Source organism: Dermacentor silvarum, chromosome 2 (genome assembly GCF_013339745.2).
Source record: "Dermacentor silvarum isolate Dsil-2018 chromosome 2, BIME_Dsil_1.4, whole genome shotgun sequence".
Taxonomy (NCBI): domain Eukaryota; kingdom Metazoa; phylum Arthropoda; class Arachnida; order Ixodida; family Ixodidae; genus Dermacentor; species Dermacentor silvarum.
The window spans coordinates 130,577,602-130,598,921 of record NC_051155.1 but is presented as its reverse complement, the minus strand read 5'-3'; the positions used below and the strand labels follow the sequence as shown (position 1 = coordinate 130,598,921).

General features: G+C 49.2%; 2 protein-coding genes across 6 annotated transcripts in view; one reads left to right on the top strand and one right to left on the bottom strand.

Annotated features, from left to right (window-relative positions):
* Nucleotides 1–4,742, bottom strand: part of LOC119441765 (DNA-directed RNA polymerase II subunit RPB1) — a 65,565-nt gene extending 60,823 nt beyond the window's left edge. The window contains exons 1-3 of one of the 4 annotated variants that reach the window (XM_049661600.1): nucleotides 4,534–4,742; nucleotides 2,002–2,271; nucleotides 500–670 (exon numbers count right to left, since the gene is read on the bottom strand). In XM_049661600.1, the coding sequence (XP_049517557.1) occupies nucleotides 500–670; nucleotides 2,002–2,271; nucleotides 4,534–4,620 (528 nt within the window). In that variant the 5' untranslated portion in view covers nucleotides 4,621–4,742. The remainder of the gene's footprint in view (nucleotides 1–499; nucleotides 671–2,001; nucleotides 2,272–4,533) is intronic. The other 3 variants (XM_049661597.1, XM_049661599.1, XM_049661598.1) reach the window with 3 other exon arrangements.
* The window catches only part of LOC119441766 (mite group 2 allergen-like Ixo r 2), a 31,572-nt gene that overhangs the window by 3,085 nt on the left and 7,167 nt on the right, over nucleotides 1–21,320 (top strand). Inside the window, exons 1-2 of one of the 2 annotated variants that reach the window (XR_007465598.1) lie at nucleotides 5,379–5,416; nucleotides 11,283–11,387. Coding sequence is in view for 1 of the 2 variants with exons in the window: in XM_049661601.1 (XP_049517558.1) it covers nucleotides 11,283–11,387 (105 nt within the window). In the remaining variant the exon portion in view is untranslated. Of the gene's footprint in view, nucleotides 1–5,378; nucleotides 5,417–11,282; nucleotides 11,388–21,320 lie in introns of those variants that run through there. The other variant, XM_049661601.1, reaches the window with a different exon arrangement.

Below are 21,320 nucleotides of genomic sequence, written 5' to 3'. Positions count from 1 at the left end.
TCCTTGGTTTCATTATCCGTTGGCTTCATGAGGTTGCAACTAATAAAAAATCAGGCTCCTCAGTTCCTTCCTTCTCGCTCAGAAGAGGCATATAGCTTTGACATGCTTGGAAACCAGAAATTTGTTGCAGCACAGCCACGGCGTTTTCAGGTGTCCTCCTTGGGTCCTAAAATAAAAGTACTTCTAGAGATGCAAGAATGGAACATCAACATGCCCAAACTTACTTACTTCTAGAGTGCACCATGTAACCACAACATTCTGAAATACAGCTGTACCCCGTCCAGCTGCTTCAGTGTTGCCCACAAATCTCGCAGCTACACCCCACTGCACCTGTCTCGTATAATTTGTAGCGCAGCCCCTCAATAAAATAAAATAATAATATCAATAAAAAAAACTTTCCCTTGTAATATACGCTAGCTGCAAAATATAAAGACCATAGCACACATATTGGCTTCGCTGTGTCAAGAGACAATGCCACCGCACTTGGAGAGTAGCGTACCTGCTTTTTGTTTGTATCCTCCTGAACCTGGCTGTCGGGCCCGAGCTTGGTGTCGATTTCATCACCTCCCTCGCAAATGTTCTTGCCTTTGCAGAGGTCATAGACGTGTGCCAGGCGCTTGCGTGGCTGCCCCTTTGTCTTGCCCGCGATTTCCTTGATCTTGGGATTGTTCTAGAGGAAAGATGAACGAGGTACAAATGTGTTCACACACGTCAGACTTAAACCATTAATTCACTTCAGGTGTCAATATACTCTGTCCATTGAAAAGTTAATTTCTCCGTATTTCTTGCATCTTCAGAATCACAAAAAAATGTACAGTTGCAGAAGTGACATAGAATTTTCAATTCTTCCCCGAGTTTCAGCAAGTTTGCAGAATATGGACTCCATCTGAGAACACTCTGCAGGAATGTTAGATATGAGAACATGAACTACTTAATGTATACAGAATACTTGGGAAGCACCTATCCAGCCACTTGAAAAATATGCATGGCATAAAACAGCAAAAAAACAATGAAAGAATAGAACCCACTATGTGACGACATACTGACACTGTGACATCATTGAAACATGCAGCAGGGTCCAATGAGAAGTGTTTCAAGACGTGTATGACATGTTTTAAATATAGTGCTTCTGCTTCTGATGCACTACGGCGGCATGCGTGATTGTGCACACAGCGTCCAAAGGGGTCATAACCTGCACAGTATATTGTAACAACACAAGGTGGGAAACGTGGGTAGCCAGGCAAGATCAATAATGACAGAACCACCGTGAACATGGAGCCCAGAAGTTAATAGCTGCTATCACGTTATACCTTACGTCTGGCACCCCCTTACTTTAGTGCCAGAAAACTCATGACAACGAAACAGTACCCTGTTGACAATCACAAGGTGCCCTGTGTGCCTTCTTCCCCTGAAGAAAGAAGGTAATCTTGCAGCCCAGCATATCGATTCAGGGGTTGTATTCTGGATTGATCCCTTTCAGTGGATACCAATAGCGTACTTTCAGCAGGCGCTGGTTGTCTAAGCCAATGTGCATAACATTCAGGGGTTCCAGTAATGACTTGCACCGCAAGACACGTCACACCATAGTGAATGTATCCCTGAAAGTCACAAACTGCAAATATGGCCCCTGCTTCCACTACTTCCTTCAAAAGTTTCATCATCAAGGGCATCAAATTGAACTAATACTGCAGGAGAACCTTCTAACATAAATATTTTCACAACAGACACGACCATGAGATGACTAAAAGTACATTACTCAGAGGCTTCTGCACATTAATGGCAGTACCAATTTGCGCAGAGGTGAAAGCTAACAAGAGACGGTATAACAAAGTGGGTATCTCTAAGGTGTGTTTAACATTAGGTTGCACTTTCCAAATGCATGTAGAAAAGTAGCCTTAGACCACTCCATGGTCCCCCTAAAAATAAAACGGCCTTCCAGGACCTACTTTTCTTTACTGACATAAAAGCTAGCCAAGTAAAAGAGCAAAACATGTGACGCACGGGGTTGACGAGCAGCTTCGAGCAGTAGAAGCACACGCATCGCAGTATCTTGATGGTCTTGGTGAGGAAGCCACAGTGGAACACCGGCTTGGCCAGGTCAATGTGGCCAAAGTGGCCAGGGCATTCGGTCATGTTGCCCGCGCACGTCTGGCATCGCGAGGTGCGGTCGATGACCCCTTGCCGGGGGTCCATGAGGCCTCCCAGCTTGGGCCTGCCGCCCTCATAGATTTCAGGATACCTGATGCCCCCTTCTGTCACTGACATGCGCCGCTGTAACCAGATAAGAAAAGTGTAAGCAAAGCTGCTAAGCAAAGGCACAGGATGGGCGGGTCTCTACGCGTGACACAGTTGCCCTTTAAGCTTCAGCAAGGACACTTGAAGCCCATTTTCCAAAGGGAACATCACAGATGCACACGCCCACACATGCCTTTGGAATTCAGAATGCCATATACACACACAAAAAAAAATGCTGACCTTAGCAAATTCTCAAGCACCGAGCCCATTTATTGCGACAGCAACAGGCTCTCGCAGTGGGCCCCATTTTCATAACCTTCTTAACTGGCGATGCATACCATGTTATACTCGTCTGCTACAGTATTGCCTGTTGTGGCTTCCGAAATACCATGCACAGATGCCACCACTCGCGTCTACGCGCACACAAAAGTGCGAAAAAACTGCAATTCCTCGAAGTCTAATCAAGCAGCCATGATTCAAGTGTGTGTGTGAGTGTGCTACTGTGAGGGAAACCTGCAGACCTAGGACGCAAAAAATTGGTTTTATCGCTGCTTCCATGTCCCAAAACCTTCCACGAGCACCTGTAAGACCGAACTTTTGCACTAAAGGACCTTCCCCTTCATTCGCTCAGTCGAACTCTTGAAGCAGCCAAATAAATGCATTGTGGGGGTAATGTGGTGGTGGCAGTAATACATGCGAAGCCCCCCCACCTCGTTTCAGCACTGCTCAGCAGTTTCAAGCCTTCATAAAACATGTGGTGCTTGGGCCAGTGATTCCTCTTTAGAACCTGCTGTTCATGTAATGACCCCAAAGTGCAGATGACAAGCTTGCTTGCTAAGCTACCAATTTGTGGTTTTTCATGCAATGTTGCCAAATGACATTCACAATTGCACTGCTAAATTCACGATACTAGCCTCTGAGGGTTTCAACTTGGTTACAGTGTGGGCAAGCCACTGCCGTATCCAGAGGGGGACTCCTGGGGGCCCAGGCTCCCCCTGAGAACGCCGGCACTTTAGCGCTCACAGTACTAAAGTGTAGAGCAAGCCCCCTCTCTTTTCTGTATATTTTGATGAGGGCCTCGCCAGTGGAGGCTGCCCTGGATCCGCGCCTGAAGCAAGTCTCACATGCTGTGCAACTCAAAGCAGTACGACGCCAATAAATAGCAACTAAATAAGGTCCATTTTAAGCATGAAACTTTCATAACAGGGTGTTCTCCCCATTTAATCATAATAAATGGCTACACTCAACTGCCCAACGTACAAGTATGGTTGAAGCTAACTATTCCTTTACTGATTAAGGACAGCCTGACGGCTCCGCTTCGGCCCGTTTAGCCAATAGAGAGACAGCAGTTGAAAACACTATTGCCCTAATATTTTTAATCGTATGTTTACTCCTGGTGCATTGAAGCCTGCAGGCAAACACAAATTTCCTATATGAACTGACACAGAGGTCAGTCCAAAAAGAGTACTTGATGCAAAACGGCAGCGCACAAATTTGTTTTCTAGGTGAGAAACACGAACGGGACTGAACGTCGCAATACGTTTTAGGTTGCGATATATTTCGCAACCTCAAAGAATGTGCACGCACACACACACACGCGCGAAGAAGGAAATGCAAATTCAGAGCGCACAGCAAGCAATGCGTGGTCGAATGATGAGCAGACACTGTCGTTGCGTATCGAACTGCTAGCCGATGTTATTTTTGCGTTGGAAGCATTCAAGGTCGCAGGCGGCCGGCGTCCACTTCAAGGACAGAAATGTATTCGCCGCAACGCCAGGGTAACGTTTTGGTTTCAGGACATTTACAATATGAGCTAACAAAACCGTGCAAGAACCTCAGTCACAGCCTCTAGGAAACATTTTATTCAAAATTGCGAGCGATCTCTTTTTGTGCCTACTGCCATTTCGCGTGAGCAGCTGTTGAGTGTGGGAAACGCGGGCAGTTGACGTACACCGCATGCCAGCCAATATCCACTTTCTCTCACAAACAAGGATATGAATCGTATATTATTCGAACAGAACGCGCAACGACAAATTAGGACAACGTCTCGCGCGACAACAGCTCGCCGCGCTCGAGAACGACCCACAAACACGTTCTGATTAGACAACTTCGCAATGCCATGAGATCACTTCACCAACTGCGACAGTGTGCCGACCGCAACAGATCTTTATTTTATTATTGGTTTGTTCAAAATTTAGCCAGCGTGCCACAAACAATCAACACCTTGTTGACAGTACTGACAGAACACGCGCTAGCAAACCTGGTGCTGTCGATGTAGAAAGTCACACAACTACGTACTATTTCATCGGGGCTGAGGATGCCAAATTGCACCCTCTTCACCTCCCGCAAGGTAGCCTTTGAGTCGGAGGTCACGATCTGCGACATTGTTGATGTTCACAATGTGCAATAACCAATGCCAACACACGCGCACAGCCAAATAAAACGTGCTTCGTCACACCTTATCAACCAAACTGCGCCATATTGAACGGCTTCGGGAAGACGGCGTAGAACCTCCTTTATATAGCGTCGAGGCCGACGGGGTTCTCATGATTCACCGAACGGTCCAATCAAATTCTTCCGTTTAATATTAAAAAGCGCAAACAAAAATAGGGTTACTTTTCATTCTTTCATTGTGTCAAAAGCTACAATTATAACTTTGTGCTGCATTTAAGCGTCTTTTTTTGCTTATAAAAAGTTTGTTTTGAGAAAATGGCGACTACCAATCTATAAAAAAAAATAATCAAACCTAGCGCTATCGACAATAGTTGGCGCAACATTTAAAAAAGTATATATTCTTTACGTTTGTTTTTGCGTTTGCACGGACGCAACGTGCGTATGTCTTCACTCGAGTCACGAGCAAACTTCATACCAGCAATAACTGGACGATGGTGATTCGACGTGCAGCAAACACGACAGCAACGCTTCGACCGTGTTGAGAGTTTCTCAGGTTTCTGCACGTTCTAACATCGCTTGAGCGCGTGCCGTCGCATAGACAAGGGCGCTGCTTGGCGTGGAACACTTGGCAGTGTCGCGTGTGCTGAGTTCAGAGCGTCGATCATCTTTTAACGTGCCAGTTTATTATTCGCTGAAATGCGCAGCATTATTACTTGTTTTCTCTTTGTAAGTTGCGCATTCGCGACGGTCATGGCGCAGAGAAACGTCCGCTTCGAAAACTGTACAGGTGAGGAATTCGCGCTCCAAGCGACTGCACTCACCGAGTCCGATGCGCAGCCTGCGAACGTTTTGCAGCAAAGTGCTCGAGCACTTTATAAGCGCGTTTTCACGGTGTCCTGAAAAAAAAAAAAAAGAAAACTTGATTGCTTGCCGAGTTTATACTTGGGGAAAGCATGACGCATGCTGTGTAATGGTGATATGTAGGGAATTTTATGTGTACGAGCTAATTCGGGCTAAATAAAAATATTTAAACCCTAGTTTTCTGCCTGTTTAGAAGAGTTATATAAAACGCTTACAATTAAAGTTTCCCCCCAATCTGGGAGAACAAAAGTGGCAGCAATTAATTCTATATGTAGAAAGTATAGGGGCCATGTACGTTATGCTTGACAAGTACAGACACTATGAACTGTGTAGGTTCACAGCCTTCACAGCAAGTGATTTACAGGCGTACTTTGCGTACCGCGTAGGAAAGAAAGTTTGTCCAATTTCCTGGACATTTCGAGGGAATTGGGGATATTTTATGGATGACAGCGGACAAAGTTTGAATAGCGTCAGTTAATTACGGGTTTTGTAAAGAAGGAAAAAAACAATCACCGACGATCACGATAACCCTAATGCGAAATTTGAGCGCAGCATTATACGTGTTTTCATTTTGCGATATATTGGCTGGCGCGGACAATCTGTCTCGTGCGGCACGTTCCAAAAGGAGCGAAGTGGCTCGACTGCCTCGCTAATCGGCAGATCCCGAGAGGCAGCGCGTGGGCGCTACTCATAGCAGCCTCCGCAGACAGACATCCGCTCATGCAGCACTTTGGTGAAGAGACGATGCGTAGAGTGCCTCAATGCGCTCGCCCTACCGAACGGAGCGGAGGCGAGCGAGCGCATCGAGGCGCCCTGACGACGCTAGAGTTGCTGTATATGGCTGCTGACTGTATGACTATATATGGCTGCTACGCTGGCATAATTGCAACTACAACTAAGGTCAAATTTTGTGAGCATATAGGGGGAACAATACAAGTCTTTGTGCGATGGTAAATGCGTGTTGATCAAATACAGGTTTTAAAAAGTCGTAAGCAGGTATTCGAATGTATCATATGCTGCTGTTATTAGCTAGGTTTCAGCAGCATTTTAAGTGCAATGTGTCGCGAAGTTTTAACGTTTCTGGCTTATTTAGATGCGTCACGAATAATTATTGAACCCTCATTTTTATTTCTTTTTACTTTTGTCAGGTGCGATATATTAGGTTCGTCTGGTCTCCTCACTCAACTAAAGGTGGCAGCTTCTTTGTTTGGTGACTGTACGCACCAGTTAATTATTAATTAGGGCTTTTGCAATAAATTACGTTTGCAAAAGCTCTAAAGCGTTATGAGCGTGTATAAGAGCTGGGCAAAATAGAGAACGCTGCCGTGGTAGAACTGTGAATGCCACCAAGACCAAATTAAGCGAACATTGCCGGTACGCAATGGAAACTCACTGTGTGAAGTTAAATGCGGTCGGAGCTTTTCTTTAAAAAAAATTCGGCAGAGACACTTAAGACTTCTTCCGTGTGGGAATGCGAAAGTATTATACCGTTTCTAGACCTCGGAACTTCGTGAATGCGCTCATTTTATACACTCATGAAGTGGTGCCACTCCCCTCCAATTGACTGCAACGTCACGTGCCCAATGACGCACGCACTAGACCACACCTTTAGTCACGTGAAGTGTGCAATCACACGCACGTACTAGGAACACCTCTAGTAAGCCAGAACCATTGACGCACCGTGGCGTCGGAAACGTGTGCTCCTCGTCTCTGCATGGGGATACAATATAGGTACGAGGTGCTCCGAGGTATGTGGAAAGGTTTAATGATATATGGCAGGACTTACATTTGGAAATGCGGTTGTTTGCTTAAAGTCAGGGGTACAATCAGGTCTCGATGGCAACCAAAGGTCAGTGGGACGCCTCGCATTGGGCGCTTACGGGAAAACTACTAATGAAGCTGTGCATGGGCAGGACAAATTTTGAAGTAAGGGAGGCTCAGAGTAAAATTGATCTTGAAGAACGACTGAGGAATATGTAAGAAAGTAGATGGGGTGCAAGAGCAAGGGGGGGGGGGGGGGGGGGGGTCAAGCGAAAAGTCAGAGATGCTGAGACAATCCCATGGGCGGCGGCAATGGAAAAGAAACCTGCTATGACTAACTACCGCAAAGGAAAAAAAAAAAAAAAATTGGATGCCATCCCGCCCTGCGAACGTGAATGTCTAGCGAAGCTATATCATGGTCGAGCATTATATATTCACTCCTGCTCTTCTGGTGTGTATAATTTCTGTGGTCTACCCATGGCAGTCTTAGAATGAACTGAATGACTTACTAGACGAATATCCCTTTTATATATGAAAGCGTATATATAAGTATATATATATATATATATATATATATATATATATATATATATATATATATACCGGGTGTTTCAGCGAACACTTTCAAAAATTCTTAAAGGTTGCCTGTGGCAGATAGCACAATTCTAGTTCATGAGCTGGTCTACTCGAAGAGGCGGACAGTACTTGCGCAAGAAATTGAAATGCATACTCGAATAATTAACAAAATTTTACTAATGATGTTTTAACTAATTACCTGATGGCCCATATTGCAATTTACAAATTGTAGCCGTGGAGTTCGCAAGGCGAATACACTTGAAACGAATTCTCGGGATTCGAGAATTCGTCTCGAGTAGACCAGCTGATTAACCAGAAATTCGAGACCAGCTGATTAACTAGAACTGGGCTATCTGCCACAGGCACACCTTAAATAAATTGTGAAAGTGTTCGCTGAAACACCCTGTATATATATATATATATATATATATATATATATATATATATATATATATATTAGAGCACTGCACGGGCTCGGGCTTACCCGAAAGCCCGGGCCCGGCCCGGGTAGAGCAGTTTTGTCACGGGCTCGGGCCGGGCTCGGGCACGGCGGGTGCTTTTTGACCCGGGCCCGGGCCGGGCTCTGGTTTTTTGACGCGGGCCCGGGCCGGGCTCGGGCTTTCTGCGAGTTATTCTCGGGCTTCTCAACTCTGAAAAACATGTATTTTTCGGTCTCGGGCCGGGTTCGTGCCGGTTTCGAGCCGGGCTCGGGCCGGGCTCGGGCTTAAGGTAATGGGGTGGCGGGCCGGGCCGGGCGGGTAACATAGATTATGTCCGGGCCCGGGCCGGGCTCGGGTCTCGCCATAAAAGTTTTGATCGGGCTCGGGCGGGCCGCCCAATGTAAAAACGGGCCCGGGCCGGGCCCAGGCCGCAAAAATCGGCCCGTGCAGTGCTCTAATATATATATATATATATATATATATATATATATATATATATATATATGATGTATGTCTGATTGCAAAGCAAGATATGCCGTTTGCCTTCAATTATTAACCTGGAGTTTTGTGTTTACGCCGCGACATGACCAACGAGAGGTATACAGCTTCGCTGTAAAAATTATGCGTGGCTGCATGTACCGCCGCAAACACCATAGACCAGCGGAGAAAGCCTATAAAGTAGTGGCAAACCACACACTTAGTTTCCTGGTGCTCAGGATTTCTTCGCAATGGTCTGCCTAGTATCGCGATGAATTCAACCGGCCACGTGCACAAGCCTCCGGATCTTCATTTCTTCGCCTACGCGAACTCTCGGCTTCCCTCAATCTAACCTCGGGATGTTCTCTTCTGCGACGCTTGGTTTCAGCTTCTCTAGCTCTCGCTTCAGTATTTCGGAGGCAACTAGTGTCCAGTTGTCTGGTCGGAACCTGCCGAGCCGCCGCCAGAGGCAACGGCTGCAGTCACGGACACCAGGCGCGTTCGGCGCGAACGCGGGGAGACGCGATCGGCGTCTGCAGCAGATCTACGCGTCCCACTACCGCATGCCTTCACTCCTCCTCTCCACCTCGTATCCGCTATGCTGCGCGATGCTATTTTTACAGCGAAAGCTGTATATAGCTAGCTAGGCGAAACGAAAACCCGTTCGTCCTATGTTTCGCTAAACGTCTCCATTGGCTGCGCCGTCAATTATACTTCGCACCCAAGCGCGCGCGCCACTGGCAGCGCCGTTAGTGACGTCGTTAGCGAACGCGTTCCCGCCATTGCCACGCTGACGCTGCTCTGCCCAAACGTTGGTTCTGCCCGCAAATACAGTTCACTGTACCCCAACGCCTCCTCCTCGGCTCGCCGTTGTCGCATGCGTTCGATATCTCGAGTTAGCTCGGCGTCGTGGTTAGCAGCATCCGCCCGCCATTGGCGCTTGCGTTCCACTTCGCGATTTCAACGTGGACGTTTCGTCGCAGCCGAAGCCAAAGTTCCGCTCGAGAAACTCCAGCCGATAGCGGGCGTTGGCCCCGGAGAACGCGTCCCCGCCATTGCCACGTTGACGTTGCCCTGCCCGCAACGCCGCTTCCTCGGCTCGCCGTTGTCGCATGCGTTCGATATCTGGAGTTAGCTCGGCGTCGTGGTTAGCAGCATCCGCCCGCCATTGGCGATTGCGTTCCACTAGAAACACAAACATGTAACCAATAATTGAGAAACGCTTCAATACAGCGTCGGGATTAACCCACTGCTAAACACCGGGGCCGCACGTTTCGGCTTCGCTGGTTAACCATCTGTACGGAGTGCTTGGGCGGTGTTTTTTTAATAATCTGTTTTCACTCTCTCTCTCTCTCTCTTTCTCAGCTCTCTCTCCCCCAGCTCGGCGTAGCTATCGCGCGGCGAACCTATCGCGGCGGTAACTGCCACAGTAATTCTCTGTATACGACATGCATGCGCAAAGGCCATAACATGTCACATATGGCTGTACCGTATCATGTAGCGAGCAAAAATAAAACTCTCTAGTATAGCCAATAATGAGCCAGTTACTCCCGGAACTATATACCGCTGCGCAAGGATATGGCCTGTGTACGCCTCGTACCTTCGGCAGTGCTTACCTCCTTGAAGCTCTTGGGTTCAGGGATAGCAGTGGGAAAGTAAACATGTCAGTAAGAGGCGGTTGGAGGTTTGGTGGAAGAAAAGTAGCGAGACCACAAACATTAACGGAGACGTACAGAAACAGCGTTCCCAGTAATGGTTAAAAGAGTTTGATGCTTGAAATTCTTTGTATTTGTGTGTTTTCTCAAAATAAAGGTAGGACATTAGCAAAAATAATAACAAGAGCTTGGTGCCGCAACCTACCACTTTGTTTCAAAGAGGACGCTCATGAGTCATATACCATCCATCCATCCGTCTCGCACCACAGAGACCCGGGTTCGATTCCCACGCCGCACGAATTGTGCCAAATTTTCTTTTCAAATCCGTTTAATTTTCTTCGTTTACAGGAGCCTCTGTGAGAAACGTGACGTCAATCCGAGCATTTTCTTACCTGCTTTTACTGTTTGCGCCGTCGGCCGTTTTTAGAACCGTTCAACTTCTCTGGTACCGCGAAAATCTTTGGTATAATCCAAAAGCAATTAAAGGAATCGAAGTATTTAATAAGAACAGCCGCGGCCGAATGAACAGTCTAGTCTAACCAGCCGACTTCCATTGTCTAATGAATAGGAACCGACGATAAATAAAAAAATGTGTGATCGTGTAATGCTCGTTTTTTTTTTTTTTTTTATTGCTGTGGACATTTTTCTCATCGCCACCACGTAGTGGCGGCAAATTACAATTCAAATCAAACCAAACTTGTCATTGTGTACATATTTTTCGATCGAATGACATATTTAACAGATGGCGTTTAATTGTCAATTGTTTGGGGGTACGGTAAGCCCCAATTAAAGGATGCAAACTTATTTTCATAGAGTGCTGTACACATATGTGACGCATATGGGTATATAGGAGGCTATGGGTGAACACTCCATACGTGCGCAGACGGTGGCGAGGCAATCCGGTCCTTAGTGGTCACCCCGTGCAGCAGCGACCCATGCGTCGTGCCGGTTGGCTCCGGCATCAACATCTCCTTCGAACTTCTCTCGAGTAAGTGCTTCGGTCCAGTTGGCCATATAGCGTAAAGACCGATTACGTCGTAAGTCACCGGAGTCACGAATATCCGCGCTATATATAACCAAAACAACATTTATCAAAGGATGCACACGCGCACGACATGTAGACCTACAAAACATGGGAATTGAAGCATACGACCGGAATGTTTGCATCCGTTTAAATTTACGAACGTTGAAAAGGTTAGCGTCCGAGGACACGCGGTCTTCGCATGAAGCACACAAATTAGCAAAAAAAAAAAAAAAAAGCGCAATATATATGAAAGTAAGTCGGCGACCAATTTTATGAGACTTACTCCATTATTGGGGCTTCCCCGCGGCAACGCGTCACCAACTCCACAGAACTAATGTAGAATGGAGATAGAAATTCCGCACACCGTACAGTGCGATCGTGAATTCGACTTTTCGGACTGATCGATCCGCGATGCCAATAACATGGCGTCCCCGAAACAAGCTTCCGCCATTCGACTGTTGCACGTGCCACCCGTGCCGTCACTTTTGTTGTCGAGGTGGTTCCTGCGCTTTCCAGGTGCCGTCTGCATACAGCTACTGCGAAGCTAATTAACCGGGTACCAAACCGCAATTTTGGGCGCCGGCTACCAACGACGCAGCGCTGGTTAGGCCTAGCTGGAGGGGTTGGGCCACGGTGGAAGAAGATAGGTGCTCCGACGGCGCGCCCGCGCTGGGGCGAGAGAGCGGCCACTTCGTGTGACCGGAAGTGAGCGCCGCCGCTAGGGGCAGCACGTGTTCAGGAGGCCTTGCAGCTGCGGCACAAGAGTGGATAATTTACGACCCCCGTCAGCATTTTAACACCCATACCCAAAGATATGCAATTTTTCGTTTTTGGACGCCAAATCCTGAGCAGGTAGAAGGTTTCATGCCACTTACAGTCAAAATACCGTCATTTCGAACACGAGAGAGACGCGTCGTCTGCTCGAGCAGACGGCGCGCTGCGCTTAACGCTGCTCGCCACGTCGGAGTCAATCGGAATGTCGGCAGAAATATAAAGGGACGTTCCCCCAACCAAGTAGAGTCGTTTTAAGCAGGCGAACGACATATATTGGTCGAAATAAAGCACTTCTGCCGCGCGTTTCCATAAAAGCGCCAGCAAAGCGAGCGAAAAAGTGGCCCCCTGAACAGGTGCTGCCCCTTGCGGCAGCGGCGTGCGTAGAGTCACACTAAGTGGCCGCCCCTCGCGCCGCCGTCGGATCACCTTCCTTTTTTACACCGTGGGTTGGGCAGCATGCAGTTCCGGGGAGCTAGGCCTTGATATGTTCCTATCCGTAGACAATTTAATGGATATCGAGCGTGAAATCACGCCCACTCTTTAACTAAAGGCATTGCGCTTGGAGCGGAGTTTGGGTTCGCGGGTGATCACCCGCGGCAACTATATACTGCGAACGCATATGTATAGCTGACAAATTTGTATGTGCGCATAGTGGTATAGGAACGGCGAAAGCTCGCGTGTGGATATTAAGCGCAATAGCTTCGAACTAAATTTGCACCACGCAGCTTAATCTAACAGCGGAATCAAGGTCGCACGCGCGATATCTCCAAGACGACGCGCATATTGCAACGGACGAACGCGAAACGCAGACGGCCTAACCATTACGCAATGCCGAATAGGTTTAATTACAAGATGTGCGCTCGAATGCGAATCGAACGGACTAGTGAACGTTCGAATAATTCCATTCGCGAATATCGAATACCTACTACTCGTTTCGTTTTTTTTCCCTCTTTTTATTGCGATAGCAATTATATGGACACTTCAACCGGATTTCTGCCGTCGGCGTCACCGTCGTCGTCGTCGCCGTCGCCGTGAGGTTCCGTATAGATAAAATCTTCACCGCGCGCCGTATGCCCGATCTTCCGGGAAGCGTGCGGGGACGCACGCTATCACGGAGAGCGAACGCACTCAATCTCCCTCGCGCAAGCAACGAAGCGGCAAGCCAGCGCCGGAGGGAGCGGGGGGGCATTTCTACTCTGCCAACAAACGTGCTCGTCGCTCGACCGCGCCGTCTCTTATCTCTCCCACGCGCAAGCAAGAAAGCAGGAAGCCAGCGCCGGAGGGAGCGGGGGGGGGGGGGGGGGGGGACACTTTGTACTCTGCCAACAACCGCGCTCGCCGCACCGTCTCTTATCTCCACACGGCTCTGGCCTTTATGCACTGTGCATTCGCCGCTCAGTTTCTGTTGAAGCGATAGACCGCACGTACCTTAGCCCGCTGCAGCGTACGGGCTTGCTGCCAGCGTTTTGTCAGCCGTCTGCAGTCATTCAGTGTGGTCTATTCATGTTTGTTTGTGGGCGCTCACACCACGCTTGTTCATTCAGTTAGTAATAGTCGGGCCACATTTTCCAACGCACGCTACACATGTAATGCTGCCCGGATCGGCAGTGCAGCGCTACAGGTGTGTCCCTTCGCACGCGCGCTGCCCACGGGAAGCGCTTCTCATCAACACCACCGTTTCACACGCGCCTTCTCGTGGTCATCGAGTCTTTCTTCATGTCGGTCTACTTACGCCGCAGCACACCTGCTTACTTAATCAGCTCATGTTTACTACAATTCATATTGCTACCAAAGCCGCTCACCTTACTTCGTATGACATTGCTGTGTTGCTATCGCATTCATTGCTTCGCCCTTAGGGCGAAACTGTGACATTTTTTCGAATATTCGGTGAAAGACAGGCCCCGCGCCGTGGTCGGTGCTTTGGCACGCCCAGCTTTTCCTCGGTAGACCGTTTTTGTGGGTAAAATGTTTGTCCAGCTAGACAGGACCCATAGAAAAAAGTCGCATGCAGTTTCGGCCGAATGGCGAAGCATCAATTGCGTTCGCAAACCATGCAGTAGAGAGTTATACGGAGTAAGGATAGTAGTTTTATCGACTGTATAAACTTGGACACATTCGCTCACTAGATTAATTAATAAACATGGTGTCAGCGCGAACAAGCAAACATGAATAGATCAAACTCGATGACCGCAGACAACCGCTGTCAAAACGCTGGCGTGATAAGCGCATCAGCAGCAGCGATCGAAAGTTTGTGCGGTCTATCGCTTCAACGGAAACTGAGCGGCGAAAGCACAGTGCATACAAAGGCAGGAGCCGTGTGCAGATCGTTTTCAAGATACGGTGCGCGCGACCGCCCGCAGCCGCGCAAAGTACAAGTACTCAGTTGCTGGCAGAGTAGAAGCCGCACCCCCTGGCCTAACTAAGTGGTTCGTTGAAAAAGGGAAAGGTTGGCGCTATCTTCTGGCCTCCCGCGCGGCCATCCCGCTTTCCTCCTCTCACGCCCGAGATTGAGTCGCCAGTTCACTTTGCGCCCGGTCGCAAGATACGCAGTTGGTGCCGCAGCACAACGTAGCCCCACTCCCTCTCCCTCCCATCCCCCCCATGGCCTTTCGCGCGACGGAAGACGTCGCGTTTGCTCTCCGCCGGACGTTCGCTCTCCGTGAAAGCAACGCGTCCCTCGCTTGCTTTCACTCGCACATGCAGCATACGGCGCGCGGCTGAGATGTTATCGCCCTCGGACTTTATACGGAACCTCACGGCGACGCCGACTTCAGAAATCCGCTTGGAGTGTCCATATAATTGCTATAGCAATGAAATTATCGCATGCGACGTGTACAGCGGGAGCGGCGACAAAGCCAGCGCATATGGAAAGCGCGAAAACCTGTGCAAAAGTCGGTCCGAACATCCGCCGGCTGGAAATCACGCAGATCGTATCGGATACGCGTGTTTACACAGGCACATTCATATTCACGCACGCAGTTCTGAGCATTATTTTATTGCAATAGCAATTATATGGACACTTCAACCGGATTTCTGCCGTCGCCGTCGCCGTGAGGTTCCGTATAGATAAAATCTTCGCCGCGCGCCGTATGCCCGAGCGGAGGCGTGCGGGGAGGCGCGCTATCACGGAGAGCGAACGCACTCAATCTCCCACGCGCAAGCTAGTAAGCGGGAACCCAGCGCCGGAGGGAGCGGAAGGGGGGGGGGGGGGCGCACTTCTACTCTGCCAACAACCGCGCTCGCCCGCACCGTCTCTTATCTCCACACGGCTCTGACCTTTATGCGCTGTGCGTTCGCCGCTCAGTTTCCGTTGAAGCAATAGACCGCACGTACCTTCGCCCGCTGCGGCGTATGCGCTTGCTGCCAGCGTTTTGACAGTCGTTGTCTGCAGTCATTCAGTGTGATCTATTCATGTTTGTTTGTGCGCGCTCACACCACGCTTGTTCATTCAGTTAGTAATAGTCGGGCCACATTTTCCAACGCACGCTACACATGCAATGCTGCCCGGATCGGCAGTGCAGCGCTACAGGTGCGTCCCTTCGCACGCGCTGCCCACGGGAAGCGCTTCTCATCAACACCAGCGTTTCACACGCGCCTTCTCATGGTCATCGAGTCTCTCTTCATGTCGGTCTACTTACGCCGCAGCACACCTGCTTACTTAATCAGCTCATGTTTACTACAATTCATATTGCTACCAAAGCCGCCCACCTTACTTCGTATGACATTGCTGTGTTGCTATCGCATTCATTGCTTCGCCCTTAGGGCGAAACTGCGACATTTTTTTTAGGGTGTAGTACACTCTACCTACGCCATGGCCATCCATGGCTGGCTACCATGGCTGGCTAGCCCTCACCATCGCTATTCGGTCGATAGACGAGCCAAGTCAACTCATCGAAAACGAAGGCGAAGGCAGTGCCACTTTTCAACTCGCTACAAACGAAGGCGTATCTGCCCATTGTAAGTTGTAAGTTAGAAAAATCTTATAACGGAAGAAGTGTGCTGTGCTTAAATACTAATAAAAAGACCAGGAACCGCGTACACTAACACAAGGTCACGTGGTAGATCTCATATGCATGTTCATGTTTTTGCCGCGTAAGGTGCGAAAGGCCATTTTTCGCGACTTTTAGTTAAAAATTAAAAATATAAATTCACGTTTAATGAGAATGTAGGGATAGTAGTTTTATCGGCTGCATAAACTTGGACACATTGGCTTACTAACTGAATTAACAATCGTGGTGTCAGCGCGCACAAGCAAACATGAATAGATCACACTGAATGACCGCAGCCAACGACTGTCAAAACGCTGGCAGCAAGCGCAGGTTCGCGCGTTCTATCGCTTCAACGGAAACTGAGCGGCGAATGCACAGCGCATACAAAGGTCAGAGCCGTGTGGAGATAAGAGACGGTGCGGGCGACCGGCACCGCCGGGCAAAGACGTTGTTGGCAGAGGAGAAGCTGCCCCCCTCCCCCCCCTTTCTTGCTTTCGCGTGGGAGATTGAGTGGCAAGATACGCCTTCGCTGCCGGAGCACAGCGCTGCCCCGCCTCCCTCCCTCCCATACCCCCACGGCCTTTCGGGCGACGGTCGCGTTTGCTTTCCGCCGTGCGTTCGCTCTCCGTGACAGCGCGCGGGGGAGTTCGCCTTCCGTGATAGCGCGCGTCCCCCGCGCATGGCTCGTTTTAACCAGTACGATAGGCAATCTTTAAAGGGCCCCAAACCACCTCCGACATTTTTTAAACATTTCAAGTAAACACGCGCATCGAGTTCAGAATGCCGTCACGATCAACGATGCCAAACGCTGCAGCGCTACTACAGTGTACTAGAATACTATAGCGCTACGCACTACAAAATCAACAAACACCGTGCTCCTCTCCGAGTCTTTCCAGTATTCCCAGCGGTGGTCGTGACGTGGTGACGTCACCAGGGTGCATCTTGTGATGTCAACGGGGGCGACAATGTCGATTGGTCGACTTTCGGTTAGTCTGCTAGCAGGTACGAGCGCTCCCTGCTCTTCCTCGTCGTGTTGCTCGTTTGTGCGCCCTTGCGAATCGGTAATTACAGCCCGCAACGAAAGTGCCAAATCGGTCACGTTCCAACACAGTCGTGCTTAGCGGTCTGATTAGCTGCGCGAACAGAGTGCGACAGTGTTGGCCTTTCTAGACGTGCGCGCAACACGATCGAGGTCCATAGCGGCACGCTTCCCATGAGCACGGGCCGGCACGGCAACAACCGCGGGTAGCCGAGAAGCGCAGAGTCGCGGCTAAGACCCGTCAGCACGTTACCGGCACGGTAACTCGCCGCAAGCCGTTTGCCATTCGCGGGCCGCCGTTCGACGGCGGTTTTGCTCGCAAACGGCGAGACTTCCTTGCCGTAGAGAGGCGAACACCAAACGCGTATAACTCCGCTATTACGGCATCATTTCGAAAAATTCTCGCGGCTACGTGTTCCTTATAGACTCGTGCACAAGTGCAACACCACAACTAAATTTCGACCTCTGGGTGGTTTAGGGGCCCTTTAAATCAGCGGAGTATCTCGATTCATGGGCGGTTGTCTGTCCCTTTAAATCATCGTTGACCATTTTGCCCCGTACCCTTGGTAGGGTACGGGGGCAAATTGGGGGCATGGTCAAAGCCACCCTACCCTAGCTAGGTTAGGGTGGTTAGAATTTGGAGGTGTGAAAAGCGCAGCGCGTTTCCCTTGCCAGACAGGGTCCCTCGGCGCGCCGCTTCCGCTAGGGTTAGGGTGGCTATAATTCTAGCCACCCTAGCACCACACGGACCACGTATTGATGGCGGACGCATTTTATTCATTGGTCAAGAGCCACGAATGGATTAATCAACTCCGGGCTGTCCAGAAGGCCCACGATGCGGCGGTGAGGCTTGGCCTTCCCGTCCCAACGTGGGAGCGGCCCGCAGTCTTGCCCCTATAAAGACGGGGTGAAGATTCTTCAGGACATAAATAAATGTTACCACCACCACCACCACCCTAGCTAGGTCAGCCTCCTCCCAAAACGTGTAGGAAAACACAATGCACAAAGCTGATTTGAGGAAGTTGTAGTTCGGGGGCTCCTAAGTAAATACATGGGAAAGGATCGAGAAATCGCTTTTCTCGGAAAACACTGCACCGAATTTGGCGAGGTATGTGGTATTTAAAAGACAAAAGTTAATATCTATAGTGACTGTTGGAAGCGGATTTTTGATTTAGGCCGTCGATGTTCTTATAAATATTGTCAGAAATCACATATTTTTCAGGAAACGAAACTATCAAGTTTACAACGCTGGACCTCGGCAATATAAACGTCGATATAACAATTCTGTCAATTGCATGGAGTAGTACATTTAAAGCAGACAACATTGATGTATTATAGAGCGCTCTGCAATATACTGCTCTTATGTGAACATGACGTTGGCAAAACCTCTTGTAAACATTGTAACAAATTCACGTAAGCTGTAAATTTATATATTAAATTTGTCCGCTTTAGGTGCTCCATCGTATGCAGTTTATGGAACGGCAATATCTGTTTTTGATGCAGAGGGACAAATCTGCAAACATTGCGATTTCATTTTTTTAAACTTACAATTTTTCAAAGAATCCTTTAAAAACAAATTCAGGCCCTAAATCATAAGTTCGCTCCCAACAGTCACTAGAATTTACCTTTCTGTCTAAAATGCACCAATTAAATTTCATTAAAATTGGCCCAGGGGTTCTCTCAGAAATGCATTTCTCCGTTTCACAAGGATTTCAATGCCCACTACGGCATGCCTCATAATCAGATCGTGGTTTTGGCACGTAAAACCCCATAATTTAATTAGAATTTTTTAAGGATTTCAATAGGCGGCATCGAAGTTGGGCCAGAGCTTCCTCATAATGGTCGTCATTCTAACCAGTACGTAGGCAACTACGTACGAGACAGATAACCAAAAGAACCACCTGTACCACATATTAATTAGCGGCAAGCTTTCCCCGACTGCTTTTGAGGCCTGTAATCACATCGGCCATTTGTAGCCGCACATATGTATGTCTCTTGTAGCTTCGAGCATTATATAGAGTTGGTCAGTGTAGACATTTGGGCTTGTTGGTGTAAGTAGAGTTGGATTTACACATGGTTCGATCCTGGCTGCAGCGACCGCATTAGTTCCGATGGGGGCGGAATGCAAAAACGCTCGTGTACTATAGATTTAGGTACTATACAAGTTAATTAACACTGGTTTTGGTAAAAATTAACCCAGGGTCCCCTACTATATACAGTAAAAGCTCGATGATACGAATCTCACGAGGTCACGAAAAATATTCGTATTAGCCGAAATTCGTATCATCGAAACACAATTAAAACTACTGTCGAATCTCGATAATTCGAACTCGAAGGGGCCCGAAAATTTGTTCGAATTAAAAGGACGTATTTTTGAAGTTTTCGTGCACCATAGCACGATGCACGAACGGTGCGAGTCGTGAAATATCGCGGCGCGCAAGCGCATAGCAAGCGCGGACCACGAAACTGCCCACGCCGGCTAACGGTCGCTTCCCGATAACGACAGAAAACAAAGCGGCGCCGGCACACGGGTGCGCGCGGAGACCGTCGAAGGTGAGGGAGGAGGGCGGCAGGAAAGCGGATTTGGCCGCGTCAACTCCGCCGCTTCGGTGGCTCCCCTCGCCCTCCCTCTCAACTCCCTCGTAGCTCTCTCACCTTCGACTCCGTGCGCACATCTCCGTGCGCGCCCGCCGCCGTGCTGGCGCCAGCTTATTTTAGCCGCCCCCTGAAGTTTCGTTTTCTGCCGTTATCGAGAAGCGAGCGTTTGCGGGCGTGGCAGTTTCATTGGCCCGACTGTGCCTCCGCCGCTGCTTCCCTCAGCGCTGCTGCCGCAGCGTGCAAGGTCAACATGTGACTAGAAAATAGAGGAGAAGGGTTCACTGCCATTTTATCCGCCTGGCTGAGACGTCGGCACTATTGTGTGCTAGAATACGGTTGTCTAGAACACTCTAGTCGGCACGTACACGCTTGTTCCGGCGCGATGCAGAAACGGCGACCTTGCGATTTGAGAGGGTAAAATTTCCGCCGCGTTTTTTTTTTTTTTTCCGTTCCTTCGCGCGCGGCATTGAGGGGTCTCTCCTGAGCTTTTGCTCTATGGCGGTGTCGGAGCAATGCCGGTCGGAGGCGCCGTCGCGTGATTTGGCGCGCTGCTAAGAGCATTGTCGGTGCGCGGTATGTTCGAAATAAGCGCGTTCGAATTCGCTTGCTTCGCGTTGACGTTGAACGAAAGCACGTTTTTCATGATAATCTCGCTGTGCAACAATTGTGCTCAGTGTTGACGTTGCGAGGCCTAGCTCCTTAGCCAACTCCGTCCGCTTCCTCTTGGGATCCTCATCGACCTTTCGAAGAATGTCTAATTTCTCTTTAAAGGAGAGTGCTTTCCGCTTGCGAGACATAGCTCGCTGCGACTAGGAAAAATGGCGCAAACACGAAGAACGCGGCCCGAAGCGCAGCAGCCACTCCATCTGACGGCTCGCAGAAAAGGAGAAGTACGAAAGCACCAAAAGCGCCACCGCTTCAAACTCTTCGCGCCCAGTCGCGGAGTCCGCGCTGTCCGGCGCTGCGCCTCCGCACCAAAAGAGGAGAGAAAGCGCGTGACTGCGCGCTGTTCTCTTTCGCGGCCGTCGGTGGGGCGGCGTTTATTCGTATCAACCGACGCAGGCTGAAAATCGATTCGTAACAACCGTTCTCTAGCACGTTGCAAGGTAATGGGGCTCGGCCGGGACCACAGAAAAATTCGTATCATCCGGAAATTCGTATTAGCCGTGATCGTATCATCGAGCTTTTACTGTATACGGCATGCCCACTGACCTTAACTAAAGCAGAGATTAGCTATGGGCATGCCTTGTCAGATCGTAGCTTTGGCACGCAACACCGTATAATTTAATTTTTCATTTTGGTTTACGAGGGCGCGAAAGTGTTAGGTGACCCGTCCGGTTGCAGATGCATTTACATGGTTGGCGGGTGGACGCGTGAACCTGCCGTGGCCCTCCCGGTTTCAGCGCTTAGACAGGTAGCAAATGATGCCAAATTATCGTTGGTGCCGACTGCAGCAAACTCGCGCTGCACAAACGTTGAACGTGTCTGGAGCGGTGA